This window comes from Hemitrygon akajei, chromosome 19, assembly GCF_048418815.1.
Source record: "Hemitrygon akajei chromosome 19, sHemAka1.3, whole genome shotgun sequence".
NCBI classification, from domain to species: domain Eukaryota; kingdom Metazoa; phylum Chordata; class Chondrichthyes; order Myliobatiformes; family Dasyatidae; genus Hemitrygon; species Hemitrygon akajei.
Window position 1 is genome coordinate 70,785,766 of NC_133142.1, and position 19,172 is coordinate 70,804,937.

The 19,172-nt window shown below is 41.5% G+C and overlaps 1 protein-coding gene across 5 annotated transcripts in view; it reads right to left on the reverse strand.

Moving 5' to 3' along the window:
• Positions 1-6,951: 6,951 nt before the first annotated feature.
• Positions 6,952-19,172, reverse strand: part of LOC140742052 (uncharacterized) — a 194,965-nt gene continuing 182,744 nt past the window's right edge. For 4 of the 5 annotated variants that reach the window (XR_012102199.1, XM_073072790.1, XM_073072791.1 and 1 more), the window contains 2 exons: positions 10,387-10,576; positions 6,952-7,132 (listed from right to left, as the gene is read on the reverse strand). Coding sequence is in view for 3 of the 5 variants with exons in the window: in XM_073072790.1 (XP_072928891.1) it covers positions 7,022-7,132; positions 10,387-10,576 (301 nt within the window). In the remaining 2 variants the exon portion in view is untranslated. Of the gene's footprint in view, positions 7,133-10,386; positions 10,577-19,172 lie in introns of those variants that run through there. The other variant, XM_073072793.1, reaches the window with a different exon arrangement.

Sequence of the window (19,172 nt, forward strand, 5' to 3'; positions counted from 1 at the left end):
ATTTCTGCCATACATTTCCCTGAGAACATCTGCTCTGAATTTATACTTTTAAGTTCCTGCCTGATAGCCTCATATTTCCCCTTACTCCAATTAAATGTTTTCCTAACTTGTCTGCTCCTATCCTTCTCCGATGCTATGGTAAAGATGTGACATTGAATTATAAGATGTAGAATCCTTGTGGGTAGAGTTAAGAATCTAGAAGGTAAAAGGACCCTGATGGGGGTTGTATACAGGCCTCTAGTGGCCACAATGTGAGCTACAGATTGCAGTGGGTGATAGAAGAAGCATGTCAAAAAGGCAATGTTATGATGCTCATGGGAGAATTCAGTATGCAGCTAAGTTGGGAAAATCATGTTGGTGTTGGATCCCGGGAGATGGAATTTGTGGGAAGCCTACAAGATGACTTTTTGGAGTAACTTGTGGTTGAACCTATTAGGGGATCAGCTATTCTCGATTGTGTGTTGAATAATGAACTGGATTTGATTAGGGAGCTTAAGATAAAGGAACACTTGGGAGACAGTGATCATAATATGATAGACTTCACCCTGCAATCTCAGAGGAAGAAGCTAATGTCAGATGTATCGGTATTACAGTGGAGTAAAGAGTGGCATGAGAGCAGAGCTGGCCAAAATTGATTAGAAGGTAGGATAGACAGCACAATGATGACAGACATTGATAGGATGCAGAAGTGGGCTGAGAAGTGGCAGATGGAGTTCAACCCCGAGAAGTGTGAGGTGGTACACTTCGGAAGGACAAACTCCAAGGCAGAGTACAAAGTAAATGGCAATTGATGGCTTTGGATTTTTATTCACTGGAATTTAGAAGGCTGAAGGGGATCTCATTGAAACATAGAATGTTGAAAGGCCTAGAAAGATTGGATGTGGAGAGGATGTTTCCTATAGTGGAGGAGTCTGGGACCAGCGGGCACAGATAGAGTGGATGTGGAGAGGATGTTTCCTATAGTGGGGGAGTCTGGGACCAGAGGGCACAGTCTCAGTAGAGGAGCGTCCATTTTGAATGGAGATGAGGAATTTCTTTCGCCAGATGGTGGTGAATCTGTGGAATTTATTGCCACAGGTGGCTGTGAAGGCCAGGTCATTTGGTGTATCTAAAGTGGAGGCTGTAAGTTCTTGATTAATTAGGGCATGAAAGGTTAAAGGAAGAAGGCAGGAGAATGGTGCTGAGAGGGAAATTGCTCAGCCATGATGAAATGGCAGAGCAGGCTCAATGGCTGAATGACCTACTTTTGCTCCTGTGCCTTGTGATCTAAAATGCATGCTTTCCAGAGGGAGAACTTACAAACTCTTTACAGAGGATGCCCTGAGCTCGAGTAGCATCATGCTAACTGCTATGCTACCATGGTGCCCAAATAGCAAATGAATGAATCATGAAGGAAAATTATTATAGCTGTACCGTCATCCTTTATGAGAAGCCTTGGATGGAGATGGTATTAGTGCATAACTACAGCAACCTCCATCCGAAGAGGTGTAATTGCTAACAACATTGTCAATTAATGCACTGGAAGACCTCAGCCTGTTGAGCATTGCTGGGAAGAAAGTTGCTCCAGATTCCAGTATTTGCAGTATCTTGTGTCAACATTGTCAATCACAAGTGGAAGTGCTAACTCATGCTTCATGCTTCCACAACTGATGTAATTGGCTCCCTTCAAAAATGCATTTGAAATGGCTGATGAGGAAATTGGCCGTGGAAGTTCTGATCGTTTTTAAACGTGAGACATCTTGTGCTTTTTGAGTTATATATTAATAGCACAAAACTTTATATTGTGAAAACTTTGAGCACAGCTAAAGACTGAGAACTTAAATTTCCAATTTCTTGATGTAAATTTTCAAAAATTGACTGCAATAAAAATGCTAAATATTTGCATTCCCGTTACAGGTGAACTAATGTTCTTCTTGTGGCTGCCAATGAGCTCAGCTGTGTATTTTGAACAATAAGCTGTAATGGATGAGTGTGGATGTCAGGTTTCCTTATGGTGGAAATACAAGCCTTTAATTTGTGTTTTCAACTTTGCTGCATGATGCTGAAAACAATATCTGCATATTACATCCATTTCTACCTGGAGTTTTTTTTTGTTCTAATTCAGATTCAAAGTGCAAAATTATGCTCAACCTATCCTATGTGGTCTTCAGGAAGAATGCATTTGGGTTTTAAATTTTTGAAGGCCACCAATATTGCTGTAACATTCTACAGGAGCATCTTTATGTTCAAATCTTTGTGCATAAGCTACTGCCTCCAAGAAGGTTAAAGACAATGATTCAGAACTTTACTAGCTACTGCGGGGCTCAGCATCTAAAAAAAAATTGCAGTTCATCACTGGGTCATATAGGGTATCCAGGCACTGTTAGCAATTAAGCTGTTTCATTTGTCTTGATTTCAGTGAGTACAATGTAGCATTTCCAGCACTGAGATTTGCCAATGTTTCTGGATGCCTGTACACTTGTGTGTGTACACTTGTCAATGTAGAGTTCATTTTGAATTTCAGATACATTTTCCTCATGATTATTTCTGTGATTCTGGTGAAACACAGTGACACAGCGAAAGCTGCCATTGTTACAACCTCTGCTTCGGTTGACCCAAATCTTCACTCTTCACTTTCCTCCTGGAGGCAGGTTATTTGTTCACATACTAAGTAGGGCTCTGATCATAATGAAGCCATTAGTATGGAAATTTGATAAGGCCATATGATATAGGAGCAGAATTGGGTTATTTAACCCGCTGAGTCTGCTGCGCCATTTCATCACGACTGATCCAATTTTCCTCTCAGCCCCATTCTCCTGTTTTCTCACCATATCCCAATGGTGATGGTGGAGGTGTAGGAATTTGCATGCCTGTTTTTGCAGAAGAAAGTAACATTTCTTATCTTAGCTTCTATTGGAAAAAAAAATTACTCATGCAGTTTCTGCTCAAACCGTAACACTATTTACTGCTGTGTAGCATCTGTGAAGAACAGCAAGCTGCTCGTGTATGTCATCCCTCTGCATGATGACAATACTGAGTTGGATGTGTTGGAAGGAATTGCATTTCTATGGTACAGCCTCAGAACATCACAATACTTTGCAAAACCAATTAACACCTTTTGTCTGCAATTGCTGATGCACTTTAATCTGGGCAGGTGAGGTGTTTGCATTTTGCAAATGTAAAGTGAAAGTACACAGTTAACGTCAGGACCTTTAGCTGTATTGGTATGCAGGGGGAATCTTTAGATCCAAGTCCGTAGCTCACTGAAAGTGCCACACAAGTTCATAGGATAGCATGATGAAGGGCCTGTTTGGGCACTTTTCTATGTTTCACTTGTTTAACATGTGATTAAATGGGAATTTCCAATGAGCCCTTTATGTATTTAGCATAGTTTTATTTTGGAGATGATTGGTAAATGAAAGGGAGACAGAATGAAGAACAGTTGAGGATAGTGTCATTTGATTCCTCAAGATTGTCTAGTTGGAGGAAGTGGTGCAGATAAGCTCCCACTATCAATTAAATTCTAATAGTGGGTGTCTCAAATAGCCTCTGATTACTAAGTCCAACTCCTGGCATTCAAATGTGGCTTAGCTGCTAAGCTTGGCAGAACCATTTTCTACTGACAGGAGGAGGGGCAATGGCGGGTTACTGGCACCTTAAAATCAGTCGCTTCAAGCAGATAGCTCATTAGCTGTGGTTGTAGCTTGTCTAGGAGAAGGAAAAGTTCACTGCATTGTGCTATACCCACTCGTGGGAAAGGCTTCAGGAGTAAACTCTGAGGGGAAAATCTGAAGCTGGAGTCCCTATGGCAGTCCTGCATTGAGTTCAATGGTGACTGGCAACTCCTGCAATGCCACTGGTACCAGACTGTTTCAATTTGAATTCATCAACAGCATGGAGAGGGGGAGCCTGCTACATGAGTAATTGCTTGCTCTCCATATTGTACTACCTGTCTTGTGCATCACGTAGACAGCTGTAATGCAATGTTATGGTCAACCCCAAGCAACGCAGGGCCTCAGTGTTATTAAATAGAATCATGTTGGAATTAAATCAATGTGGAGCTATGGTTAGTACTGTAAGCAGTATGTAATTCCGTGTTGGTACTATTGGATTATAGTAAGCTATGGTTTTTATATGTTGCATTTTTCTTACATCATCCCACTGTACATTATGGCCAGTGAAGCAATCCTGAAGTGCGATGAATGTCATATAAATCTCAGTAACTGGTTTCCACAAACAGCCATGTAAAAATGACCTAGGTAACTTTTTTTTGGCAACATTGATGGAGATCACAAATGTTAAGCTAGAATCCCTGCTGTTCATTGTCAAAGTAGTGTTGTGGGCTCTTTTGCGGCCACTAGAGTTGGTTCATTAGTTTTAATAGCTCAACTCCAATAGTGAAGTCCTCCCTTAATATACTAAGGTTTCCAGGTTTTTGTGTTTAAGTCTTTGCACTGGGATTTTAAACTGGAACTGATGCAATAGTTTCTTACTGACAGTAGTTGCTCAGATGTTAGAAAAGACTCTCCTGCTTAAGCAGTGTTTTAGTTAACATCTTGTTTGAAAGATGTCACCATTATCAAAGCTTCTAAACTCTATTAGGGTTCTTGCTTAAATCATGTATAGAGGTAGGATGTTTTAGCCAATAATTATCAGTAACATGCGCAAAATGCTGGAGCAATTCAGCAGGGCAGACATCAGCTATAGAGAGGAATAAAGAGTTGACGTTTCAGGCCAAGACCCTTCATCAGAATGATGTATACTTAATTTTATATATCATTGACTCTGTGAATCTGGTATTCAGTGCAAAGAAATATTGAAGATGAGCCTATTGACCTGTGTGTCTCTCCAGGTTTTACAATGTGCTTACACTGAAATAATTTCAAGCAATGATGCTTTTATTTTAAAAAAATTGAATTGACTTTATTTTTTAATACTTTTACAATTTTCAATTTTACAAAGACAAAACAATATTGAAGACGTACAAAACAATACAAAGGAGATGCAGCTCCAGGTGGAGGACAGACAAAACAAATCAAAAACAAAAAGGCTACCAGACGATTTACAAGATTACATTAATAGACTTCCAAGAAAAAGTTGACACAATAGTGGTAGCACGGAAGCAATGTAAAATAAAATAAATAAAGGAATCCGGTTTGGCACCACACCCACTCATGAGAGAAGACAGGTCAAGGTCACTATGTATGTGAGGTAACATGACACTGAGCCAAGAAAGGTCCCTGTATTCTCTCAAATATATTCTGTGTATTGGGTTTGTGCAGATGCAGTCTTTCCATTTGTATAATAGACAACATCTTCCTGAGCCAGTGTGCAAAGGTAGGTGGAGTAGTAGACTTCCAGAGCAGAAGAATAAGTTTCTTAGCCACCACCATTCCTAGATGCAGAGCAATCTGCATGTCGTGCGGCAACTCAAGAGTCACTGCAGAACATCCAGAGATGGTGAGGTCGGGATTGGGCTGAATGTCTCTGGAACAGGCTTTTGAGAGCCACTCGAAAATTGCAGTCCAGAAGTTGTATAATGTAGGGCAAAACCAGAAAAGATGTGCTACTGAGCCCTCAGCAGAGCGGCACCTGTCGCATTCAGTTTTGTTTTTGAATAATGCAATCTATGCATCACCTTGTACTGGATTAACCTGTAGCGTGAATTAATAGAACAACAGTGAACCCGGGACATTGCCTCCTCCCAAAGTTCCCAGGATATCTCTGAGTTCAAGTCTCTAGCCCAGGCTTCCCTAATAAAGTCTGTAGAAACCAAAGGAGTAAAGCAATTCAAAAGGCAATATTTTCAGAAAGTCTTCAGTAAATTAATCCACTAAGGGCATGAATTCACTCTTTCCCCAATTTATGGTATAGCCAGAAATGCTCCCAACGGAATTTATATATTCAGTAGGATGGGAATAGAGACCACTGGGTCGGCTAGACAAATAAGGGGGTCGTCCGCATGCAGGGTCACACGGGTCTCAATACTGCCCAACTTAATACCTTTAATGTGTGGGTGGCCCCTAATGCCAATTGCCAGGGGCTCCAGTGCTATGTTAAACAGCAGGGGGGACAATGGGTCCCCTTGGCGAACACCACATTGCAGGGAGAACGGATTGGATTTATCCCTATTTGTGGAAATGGAGGAGTTTGGATTGGTATATAATATTTTAACCCATTCTATAAAAGTGTTGCCGAATCCAAATTTCCTGAGTGTTGCAATTAGATAGGACCACTCTATCATATCAAATGCCTTGTGGGCATCTAGAGACAGTATAGCAGCTCTATCATCTTTCCCATAATCAGCATACAAAATATTGAGAATTTTGCGGACATTACAAAAGGAGTACCTGCCCGGGATAAATCCCGTTTGGTCCGGGTGAATGACATTTGCTATATGCTTACCGAGCCGATTCGCTAACACTTCTGTAATTATTTTCAGATCGTAATTTAGTAGTGCAATGGGCCTATAGCTTCCAGGGTCCGTTTCGTCTTTATCTTTTTTTAATAAAACACAGATATTTGCTTCACTGAGAGAGGGTGGGAGCCTCTCTTTCTTACATCCTTTACATACATGAAGAGTAAAAAAGATCTTTACAGATGTGCAATGTGCAAATTATTTCCTTATTTCTTACATCCTTTACATACATGAAGAGTAAAAAAAATCTTTACAAATGTGCAATGTGCAAATTATAATAATTTGAATGCTATAACTCTTTCTGATGTAATAAAAGAAAATCTACAAATGACCTAGTGGAGAGTGATAGAGGGAAAATTGAAGTATGTCTATTCTCCCTTTTGCTTTCATTAGCTTTATCCTCACAGCAAGCCAGCCTACTGAAATGGTCCATGTCAAAAACATATGGCCCGTGCCCAAAGTCTTGAGACACAATGCATGCATGTGACCGTATCTCCAAGAGGAGGGATGGGTTGGGAGATTAGTGACAGAATGACTGAAGATACTGCACCACATTAATTGAGAAACAACTTTATTAAGCAATAAGGGCAGCCTTTTGTACATCTCTGAGCTTTGAGTCAAAATCTATTTTAATGTACCGCTCCAGTTGATGGGATTGTATTGCAGCATTTCACGCTCTCGTAGACAATCCATGGATTTTGCTAATCTTCTCTCCTTCCACTGCATTTCCATAAACTAAGAGGAATAATCAAAAAGAGATTGACAGATTTATACGGTGTTAAGAAGAAGTTCAATAACCCAAAGTGCTTAACATTATAGAACAACAGGTCCTTTGGCTGATCTATTCTGTGCCAACCTGTTTTGCTGCCTAGTCCCATCTACCCATACCTGGACCATAGCCCTCCATACTCCTCCCATCCATATACCTATGCAAACTTTTAAATGTTGCAATTGAGCTCCCATCTACCACTTCCACTGGTAGCTCATTCCACATTCACACCACTCTCTGAGTGAAGTCATTCAAAGGTCAAAGTAAATTTATTATCAAAGTACATATGTCACTATATACAAACCTGGGATTCATTTTCTTGCAGGCATTCACAGTAAATACAATAGAATCAATGAAAGATTGTACCCAACAAGATGGTCAAATAACGTGCTAAGGAAAACAAACTCTACACATACAAAAAGAAAGAAAAAAAGAAATAATAATAAATAAGCAAAAAATATTGAGCAAATGTGAATGAAGAGTCCTTTAAAGTAAGTCCATAGGTTGTGGAATCGGTTCAGTGATGGGGTGAGCGACATTATTCATTCTGGTTCAAAAGCCTGATGGTTGAAGGATAATAATTGTTCCTGAACCTAGTGATGTGGGTCCTGAGGCTCTTGTTCCTTCTTCCTGATGGCAGCAGTGAGAAGAGTGCATGGGCTAGATGATGAAGATCCTTGATGATGGATACTGTCTTCTTGTGACAGTGTTCTGTGTAGATATGCTGTTATGCTTTCTTCATAATGGCACTTATGTGCTGGACCAGGACAGATCCTCTGAAATGATAATACCAAGGAATTTAAAGTTCATTACCTTCTCCACCTCTGATCGCCTGATGAGAGCTAGCTCAGGGACTTCCAGTTTCCTCTTCCTGAAGTCAAAAATCAGCTCCTTGGTCTTGCTGATATGAGTCAAAGGCTTTGTTGTGGCACCACTAAGCCAGACTTTAAATCTCGCTCCTATACTCTGATTTGTTACATTTGCCACCAATGACAGTGTTGTCATCAGAAAACATAAATATGGCAAATCAACACGTACAAACAAGCTGGAGGAACTCAGCAGGTCGGACAGCATCCGTGGAAACGAGCAGTCAACGTTTTGGGCTGAGATCCTTCGTCAGGACTGAAGAATGACTGAAGATACTGCACCACATTAATTGAGAAACAACTTTATTAAGCAATAAGGGCAGCCTTTTGTACATCTCTGAGCAATGTAGATAGCTTTGAGTCAAAATCTATTTTAATGTACCGCTCCAGTTGATGGGATTGTATTGCAGCATTTCACGCTCTTGTAGACTATCCATGGATTTTGCTAATCTTCTCTCCTTCCACTGCATGAAGACCTATAAAAAAGGTGGGGGGGGGGTGGGAGGTGCCAAGTGAAAAACCAACAAGCGGAAAGATCAAGGGGTGAGGGAGGGGAAGCAGGAAGGGGATAGGCAGGAGAGGTGAAGAAGGAATGAAAGGGGAAAGCACTATGGGTAGTAGAAGAAGGCAGAATCATGAGAGAGGTGATAGGCAGCTAGAAGAGGAGGCAGAGTGAAAGTGGGATGGGGGAAGGGAGAGGGAGGGAATTACCAGAAGTTGGAGAATTCGATGTTCGTACCAAGGGGCTGGAGACTACCCAGACAGTATATGAGGTGTTGCTCCTCCAACCTGAGTTTAGCCTCATCATGGCAGTAGAGGAGGCCAGGTATGGACATATCCAAATGGGAATGTGAAGGAGAGTTGAAGTGGGTGGCAACCAGGAGATCCTGTCTGTTGTGGCGGACGGAGCGGAGGTGCTCGATGAAGCGGTCCCCCAATCTGCGTCGGGTCTCGCTGATGTAGAGGAGGTCACACCGGGAGCACCGGATGCAATAGATTTGCCCCAACAGACTCACAAGTGAAGTGTTGCCTCACCTGGAAGGATTGTTTGGGGCCCTGAATGATGGTAAGAGAGGAGGTGTAGGGACAGGTGTAGCACTTACGCTTGCAGGGATAAGTGCCAGGTGGGAGATCTGTGGGGAGGGACGTGTGGACCAGGCAGTGGCAGAGGGAACGATCCCTGCGAAAAGCAGAGAGGAGTAGAGAGGGAAAGATGTCCATAGTGGTGGGGTCCTGTTGAAGGTGGTGGAAGTTGCGGAGGATAATATGTTGACTGCTCCTTTCAAGGAATGCTGCCCGACCTGCTGAGTTCATCCAGCTTGTTTGTACGTGTTGATTTGACCACAGCATCTGCAGTGTACTTTGTGTTAACTTAAATATGGCATTGGAGCTATGATTAGCCTCACCATTACAAGTATAAAGTGAGTAGATCAGGGGATTTGTTTTATGCCCCCAACCCCATACACATTCTGTGCGTTGCTTTGCAGTACTGGCAACCCATAAGACACATACAGTATAATATATAAAACCCAGGCCAGGTACAAACAATCAATCTTAATTTGTCAGAAAGCAGGCCATTCATTCATTGCAAATTCAACAAATGGATTTTACAATGGCATTTAGAATAGCAGGGTAATGTAGTAGCACATCATTTTGCAGTACCAGCGACCTGGGGTCAATTCCTGCTGCTGTCCATAAGGAGTTTGTACGTTCTTCCCATGATGGCGTGGGTTTCCTCAGGGTGCTCTGGTTTCCTCTGATTTTCAGTGCAACATTTGCTGTATATTGTGAAAATAAGGCATGTGTGTTTTCTGTTTGGTGAAGAACCCAGTGTTGTCCTCAGCTGCTATAGCCCATTCACTTCAATATGTTCACTTCAAGATTAGATGTGTATGAATTCAGAAACTGCCTTCTGCACACCAGTGTTCTCACGTGTGGTTACTTGAGTTTCTGTTGCCTTCCTGTCAGCTTGAATCAATATGGCCATTCTCTGACCTTTCTCCTGAACAAGTTATTTTCACCTACAGAACTGCCATTCACTGTATTTTTGTTTTTTGCACCACGCTCTGTAAATTTTAGAGGATGTTGTGTGTGAAAACCCCAGGAGATCAGCAGTTTCTGAGATACTCAAACCACCCCATCTGGTATCAACAGTCATTCCAAGGTCACATTTCTTTCCCTGAACAATAACTGATCCTCTTGACCATGCTTTTATGCATTGAGTTGCTGCCACGTTATTGTCTGATTAGATATTGCATTAACGAGCAGGTGTATTCTACCTAATAAAGTGGCCACTGAGTGCAGGTTCTATATGGTTTGGAGGCAAGTGTTTGTCTGTGATATGCTTCTCTCACCTTCTTGTTTTCATCACGAAATGCTTGAAGAAAGCGAAAGCGTGCACTTTGCTTTTCAAGGTCCTGAAGAACAGCCTGTCTTTCTGCTTCACGCGCTTCCTCTCCTTCCTTGGCATGCTTGAACAGGGCGAAACGCTGCGCCTCCCACCGTTGATTCATTTGCCACTTCAGCAGCTGTCTGATCTCGTGCCTTGAACAAGCAATTATGGAAAGAGGTATCATTAGCTTGTTGGCAATTTCTATTCCGCAACTGCAGCATTCGGGCTCTCACGACCAGACTACATAACAGTTTCTTCCACCAAGCCATCAGACTCCTCAATACCCAGAGCCTGGACTGACACCTTGCCCTACCATCCTGTTTATTATTTATTGTAATACCTGCACTGTTTTTGTGCACTTTATGTAGTCCTGTGTAGGTCTGTAGTCTAGTGTAGCTTTCTCTGTGTTGTTTCTTACATAGTTCAGTCTAGTTTTTGTACTGTGTCATGTAACACCATGGTCCTGAAAAACATTGTCTCGTTTTTACTATGTACTGTACCAGCAGTTATGGTCAAAATGACAATAAAAGTGACTCGACTTGACTTGACTTGAATATTAATAGTACAGATCTCTCACTTGTTGATATCTCCACCAACAAAATAATTAAGTTGCATTTCATTCGTTTCGACTATTATTAGGAAGTTCAAAATTCAAAGCAAATTTATTATCAAAGTACATATTGTACATCACCATATATTGTCTTGAGATTTGTTTTCTTGCTGCCATTTACAAGGAAGAAAATAAATACATAGAATTTTATGAAGAATATTAACAAAGACGGACAAACTGTGCAAAAGAAGACAAACTAAAAATAAAAATAATACTGGGAACATGACAACACAAACAAGAAGCTGGAAGAAATCAGCAGGTGAAGCAGCAGCTATGGAGGGGAACTTTATATGAACTTTAGCTAGTCCTGATGAGGGCTCTCAGTCCACCACATCGACAGTTTATTCCCCTCCATAGCTGCTTCATCTACTGAGTTCCTCCAGCATTCAGCGTAAGTTGCTCTGGATTTCCAGCACCTGTAAAATCTCTTCTGTTACTGAGAATACGAGTTGTAAAGAGTCCTTGAGAAGTGTCTATAGGTCGTAGAATCAATTTCACAATTTTTACTGTTATTGTTATTTATATACTAATACTTTTTCTGCTAGTAGTAATGAGGCCCTCCATTGTGTGGGTTCAATCGTGGACGTTATGTCCGAGCTGTCTACATGATACACAAACCAGTTTGCAAGCCAGGGCAGTGATATGGAGAGGAAGCTGTTACCCACGTAGCAGACTCTCCCTCTCCACGCAACTGATGAATCCATAGGAACAACAGAAACTGATACAATTTGGCAGCAGTGCCATCGCAGGAGTTGTCAGTCAGCGTGGAATTCAAGACAAGACTGCCTTAGGGACTCCAGCTACGGATTTTTCCTCAGGGTTTACTCCCAAAGCCTTCCCTATAAGGGGGTATACAGTGGCATGTAAAAGTTCAGGCATCCCTGGTCAATATTTCTGTTACTGTGAATAGTTAAGTGAGTAGAAGATGAACTGATCTCCAGAAGTCATAAAGTTAAAGATGAAACATTCTTTTCCTCATTTTAAGCAAGATTAGTGTGTTAATTTTGTTTTGTACAATTTTAGAGTGGGGGAAAAAAAGGAAAGGAGCACCATGCAAATGTTTGGGCACCCCAAGAGATTTGAGCTCTCAGATAACTTTTACCGAGGTCTCAGACCTTAATTAGCTTGTTAGGGCTTATTGCTTGTTCACAGCCATTATTAGGAAAGGCCAGGTGATGCAAATTTCAAAGGTTTAAAAATACCCTGACTCCTCAAACCTTGTCCCAACAATCAGCAGCCTAGCACTCTGAAAATTAAAATAAATGATGCCCACAAATCAGGAGAAGGCTATAAGAAGATAGCAAAGCATTTTCAGGTAGCTGTTTCCTCAGTTTGTAATGTAATTAAGAAATGGCAGTTAACAGGAATGGTGGAGGTCAAGTTGAGGTCTGGAAGACCAAGAAAACTTTCTGAGGGAATTGCTCATAGGATTGCTAGAAAGGCAAATCAAAACCTCTGTTTGACTGCAAAAGACCTTCAGGAAGGTTTAGCAGACTCTGGAGTATTGGTGCACTGTTCTACTGTGCAGCGATACCTACACAAATATGACCTTCATGGACGAGTCATCAGAAAAAAACCTTTCCTGCGTCCTCACCACAAAATTCAGTGTCAGATGTTTGCAAAGGAACATCTAAACAAGCCTGATGCATTTTGGAAACAAGTCCTGTGGACTGATGAAGATAAAATAGAACTTTTTGGCCGCAATGAGCAAAGGTATGTTTGGAGAAAAAAGGGTGCAGAATTTCATGAAAAGAACACCTCTCCAACTGTTAAGCATGGGGGTGGATCGATCATGCTTTGGGCTTGTGTTGCAGCCAGTGGCACGGGGAGCATTTCACAGGTAGAGGGAAGAATGAATTCAATTAAATACCAGCAAATTCTGGAAGCAAACATCACACTGTCCGTAAAAAAGCTGAAGATGAAAAGAGGATGGCTTATACAACAGGATAATGATCCTAAACACACCTCAAAATTCACAATGGATTACTTCAAGAGGCGCAAGCTGAAGGTTTTGCCATGGCCTTCACAGTCTCCTGACCTAAACATCATGGAAAATCTGTGGATAGACCTCAAAAGAGCAGTGCATGCAAGACGGCCCAAGAATCTCACAGAACTAGAAGCCTTTTGCAAGGAAGAATGGATGAAAATCCCCCAAACAAGAATTGAAAGACTCTTAGCTGGCTACAGAGAGTGTTTACAAGCTGTGATACTTGCCAAAGGGGGTGTTACTAAGTACTGACCATGCAGGGTGCCCAAACTTTTGCTTTGGGCCCTTTTCCTTTTTTGTTATTCTGAAACTGTAAAAGATGGAAATCAAAGAGTAATCTTGCTTAAAATATTAAAGAAATGTGTCATCTTTAGCTTTATGCCTTTTGGAAATCAGGTCATCTTTTACTCGCTTAGCTATTCACAGTAACAGAAATTTTGACCAGGGGTGCCCAAACTTTTGCATCCCACTGTAGCTACAAATCAGCAGTGGTTTGAGGTCAAAGTTTTCTTTCTCCTAGATGAGCTGCTAACCACGGCTGATAAGCCCCACCTGCCCAAATTTATATAAATATTCCTGTTACTATCTATATAGTGATTATATATAATTACTATTTTGCAAAGTGCACTCTTTCTTTAAAGAGACTAAAGAGTCTTGTATAGAAACAGTCATTCAGCAACCCAATGGGCCTTTGGCCCACTGAAACTGAGCAACTGAGTACCTACACTCTTAGCATTTCTAACTGCCCCTCCCTCAATATTCCCATCAGTTTCTTCAACCGACCCTCCTGCCATCTCACTACCACTAGATTCTAATGCTCACCTACATACGTAGGGCAACCTAGCTACTTGCACATTTTTGGCATTTGGGTAGAAACCCGAGCATCTGGAGTAAGCCCAGAAAGGTGCTGGTGAGACTGTGCAAGCACCACACAGAAGAGCAGTAGAAGTTGGGATTGAACAGGTGCTGTAGTTGTGAGGCAGCTGCTTTACTGTCTGGACCTGACTGTTTAATTCTTAGATTGAACTGTTTAATTATTATTTTCTTTGCAGTTTTATAATTAATTATGTACTTGTAATTTAAGTTGTTTGATATACCTCTAGCAGCTATAAAATGTACAACTCTGGAAATCTCTAAAAATTTCTTTGTTCTTCATTACTTGAATAAGTGCTTTCTTATTGGTTATTGATACTGCAGTATTGAATAAGTACTTTCTAACTGGTTAATTCTTATCTATAGATTTGAATGGCATTCTTCTTATCTCTGTGGTATAAAATAGCTGTTGCATGTTAGGCACCATCTTAGTTCTTTGGTCTCTCTCAAATAATACATATCACTGCCTGTTCCTGTTCTCATTTTTGTATCAGCTCTTAATAAAACAACCATGAAGCAACCAGGTTTGTGCCTCTTGCCTGATTTCTGAAAGAACCTTTGATTAAACACATTAGAATTCAGGACATCCCTCTTTCAATGGAAGAGATAGAAACAGTACAGACACCTTTCGTAAGTAAAATAAATGATCTCCTCATTGGATCAAATATCAGAAGCTCTGTCTTTTGTCCTCAACTATCTACAGAGAAAAGTAACCAAGCAAAAATGAGAATGTTAATTGCTGTTACTTTGAGAGTAAGTGTTGCAGAAAGTTTGTATAATATGGGATAAAAGTTTTGTGATACTTAAGGGCCATGTTGGGTAAGGTGTTCTCCATCCATAAGCTTCTGACCAACAGAATGGACAGATGAATCTCCAGTGCAGTGAAGGTGCTATACTTCACTGAGCAAACCCACATTACTGCTGGAGTCCACACATTCTGACCCACAAGTCAGAACCCAAGCACACAATCTATAAACTCTTCATCTCATGTTCTCAATATTTATCACAAACAAAAGAAAATCTGCAGATGCTGAATATTCAAGCAATACACACAAAATGCTGGAGGAACTCAGCAGGCCAGGCAGCATCTATGGAAAAGAGTGCAGTTCGGGTCCTGATGAAGGGTCTTGGCCTGAAACGTTGACTGTACTCTTTTCCATAGATGCTGCCTGGCCTGCTGAGTTCCTCCAGCATTTTGCGTGTGTAACTCTCAATACTTATTGCTATTTATTTATTTATTACTTTTTTTCTTTCTGTATTTGCAGTCTGTTGCTTTTTTTGGTACAGTGACTGTCTGTCAGTCCTGCTGGGTGTGGTCTTTCTGGTGCTTTTCTTGTATTTACTGTGAATGCCCACAAGAGAATGAATTACAAGGTGCCAAACTGTATGTGTAGATTGACAATAAATTTACTTTGAGCTCTGAATATTCTCAGTGGGTCAAGATGATGTTTCTTGACCAGTTTTATCTGAGAAGGGGAGGCATATGAAGGATTTTGAAACTACGTACAAATAGTACATACTTAGTGGGACTACACTAACAGTGAGCCAGCTTTTCTGGGTGCTTGTTGCTAGATTCTAGATGTCTACACATTGTAGCACGGAAGGGGCTGAAGGTCAGTTGCACCTCTGACACCACAGACTGCAGCACTGACCATCGATGTATTGAGCTCAGGAGGCCCTCAAATGAAATCACTGACCTTAGAAAACTTGTATCACAATACAGGCCCTCTGGCCCACAAAGCTATGCTGAACATGTCCTTACCTTCGAACTACCTAGGCTTACCCATAGCCCTCTATTTTTCTGAGCTCCACATACTTATCCAGGAGTCTCTTAAAAGTCCCTATCGTATCCACCTCCACCACCGTCACTGGCAGCCCATTCCACGCACTCACCACTCTCTGTGTAAAAAAACTTACCCCTGACATCTCCTCTGTACTTACCTCCAAGCACCTTAAAGCTATCCCCTCTCATGCCAGCCATTTCAGCCCTGGTAAAAAGCCTCTGACTATCCACATGATCAATGCCTCTCATTGTCTTGTACACCTCTATCAGGTCACCTCTCATCCTCCGTCACTCCAAGGAGAAAAGGCCGAGTTCACTCAAACTATTCTCATAAGGCATGCTCCCCAATTCAGGCAACATCCTTGTAAATCTCCTCTGCACCCTTTCTATGGTTTCCACATCCTTCCTGTAGTGAGGTGATCAGAACTGAGCATAGTACTCCAAGTGGGGTCTGACCAGGGTCCCACAAAGCTGCAATATTACCTCTCAGCTCTTAAACTCAATCCCACGATTGATGAAGGCCAATGCACTGTATGCCTACTTAACCATCGAGTCAACCTGTGTAGCAGCTTTGAGTGTCCTAAGGACTCAGACACTAGGATCCCGCTGGTCCTCCACACTGCCAAGAGCCTTATCATTAATGCTATATCCTGCCATCATATTTGACCTCCTAAAATGAACCACCTCACAATAAACAAAAGTTAGGCTTTACATAACATTAGGTAGGAAAAGAAAGGAGGTCCTTAAGGGCGATTTTAAGGTGTTAGGTGGAGTAAGGCAAGACCTCCAGATAGTAACCTCTGGATTGCCTGAGGATGACGTTGCAGGTGATTGTGTGGCTGAAGAATTGGTGCAGGGGGCAGCGCTTCAGATTTCTGGATCACTGGGATTTCTTCTGGGGAAATTGTGACCTGTATGTAAAGGATGGGCTACACCCGAATCAGAGGAGGAACTATATTCTTGTGGGCAGGTTTGTTAGTGCTTTAGGGGAGGTTTTAAACTAATGTGGCAGAGAGTTGGGAACTAGAGTGAAAGGGCTCAGGATGGGGCTGTTGGTATCCAATAGATGCAGTGTGTAGTGAGACTATCTGGAAGGACAGGCAGATGAAAGAGCAAAGTTGCAGTCAGTGCGTGGGTTAAAACGTAACATGGGGACAGAATTGAAAATGATGCCGAATACAGGACCAAATGCACACAGTATACGGAATAAGGTAGTTAATCTTGTAGCACAGTTTGAGATTGGACAGTATGGTGCTGTGGGCAACACTGAATTGTAGTTGAAAGAAGATCATATTGGAAGCTTAACATCCAAGGACACACCACGTATCAAAAGGACAGGCAGGCAAAGGGGCTGCGGTGCTCTGTTGGTAAAAAATGAAATCAAGTTATTAGAGGTGACATATGATTGGAATGTGTAGAACCCTTGTGGGTAGAGTTAAGAAACTACAAGGGCAAAAAGACCTTGATGGGAGTTATATACCTGACTCCCAACAGTAGCTAGGATGTGGGCTACAAATCACAACGGGTGATAGAAAATGCATGTCAAAAGAGCAATGTTACAATAGTCACGGGTGATTTCAATATGCAGGTAGATTGGGAAAATCAGGCTGGTTCTGAATTCCAAGAGAGAGAATTTGTAGAATGCCTGTGAAATGACTTTTTAGAGCAGCTTGTGGTTTAGCTTACTCGAAGAAAGGATATTCTGGATTAGGTGTTGTGTAATAAACTGGATTTGATTAGGTAAAGGAACTCTCAGGAGATTGTGTTCATAATTGATAGAATTCACCCTGCAATTTGAGAGGGAGAAGCTAAATTCAGATGCATCATTATTACAGTGGAGTAAAGGGAATTACAGAGGCATGAGGGAGGAGCTGGCCAAAGTTGACTGGAAGGGATCACTAGCAGGGATGACGGCAGAACAGCAATGGCTGTCTGGAAGGTGCAGGATGGATACATCCCAAAGAAGAAAGAGTATTCTAAATGAAGGATGATACAACCGTGAAGTCAAAAACAAAATAAAAGCTAAAGAAAGGGCATATAATTGAGCAAATATTAGTGAGAAGTTAGAGGATTGGAAAGCTTTTAAAAACCAATAGAAGGCAACTAAAAAGGTGTAAGGATGGAAAAGATAAAATATGAAGGTAAGCTAGCCGATAATATCAAAAATAATACATGAAGTAGTTTCAGATATATGATGAGTGGAAGAGAGATGCATATGGATATCAGAGCACTGGAAAATGACGCCGGACCAGGTGGACTGCACACCAGTGTTTCAAAAGAGGTAGCTGAAGAAGTTGTGGAGGCATTAGTAATAATCTTTCATGAATCAACAGATTCAGGTAGGGTTGTGGAGACTAAAAATAGCAAATGTAGCTAGGATGTGGACTAGAAATTACAATGGGTGATAGAAATTGCATGTCAAAAGGGCAAAGTTACAATAGTCATGGGCGATTAAAATATGCAGATAGATTGGGAAGAGGTTGGAGTTGATTGTTAAGAATGAGGTATCAAGGTATTTGGAGATATATGATAAAATAGACTGAAGTCAGCATGGTTTCCTTAAGGGGAAATCTTGCTTAACAAATTTGCTGAAACTCTTTGAGGAAATAACAAGCAAGATAGATGAAAGAGAACCAGTGGAAGTTGTGGACTTGGATTTTCAAAAGGTGACACACATGAGGCTGCTTAGCAAGATAAGAGCTCATGGTATTACAGGAAAGATATTGGCATGGATAGAGGATTGCCTGATTGGCAGGAGGCAGTGAGTGGCAATAAAGGGAGCCTTTTCTTGATGGCTGCCAGTGACTAGTGGTGTTCTGCAGTGGTCATATTGGGACTGCTTCTTTTTATGTTACATGTCAATGATTTGGATGACAGAATTGATGGCTTTGTGGCCAAGTTTGCGAACGATACAAAGGTAGATGGAGGGGCGAGTAGTGTTGGGAAATGGGGGGGGGGTAGGGTACAGAAGGACTTAGACAGATTAGAAGAATGGGCAAAGAAGTGGCAGATGAAACTCAGTATCTGGAGGTGTATAGGCACGTACTTTGGCAGCAGGAATGAAAGCATAGACTTTTTTCCAAACAGGGAGAAATTTCAAAAATCCAAGGTGCAAAGGGATTGGGAAGCCCGTTGGGAGCCCTAAAGGTTAAATTGCAGGTTGAGCCAGTGATGAGGAAGGCAAATGAATGTTAGCATTCATTTCGAGAGGACTAGAATATAAAAGCAAGAATGTAATACTGAGGCTTTACACTAAGGCACTGGTGAGGCCTCATTTGGAGTATTGTGAATAGTTTTGGGTTCCTGATCTAAGAAGGGATCTGCTGACATTGGAGAGAGTTCAGAGGATCCTCATGAGAATGATTCTGGGAATGAAATGGTTATCATATGAGGAGGATTATCGTATGAGGCCTGTACTCACTGGAATTTAGAAGTATGAGGGATCTCGTTGAAACCTATCGAATGTTGAAAGGACTGGATCAGAGGTTCCCTACC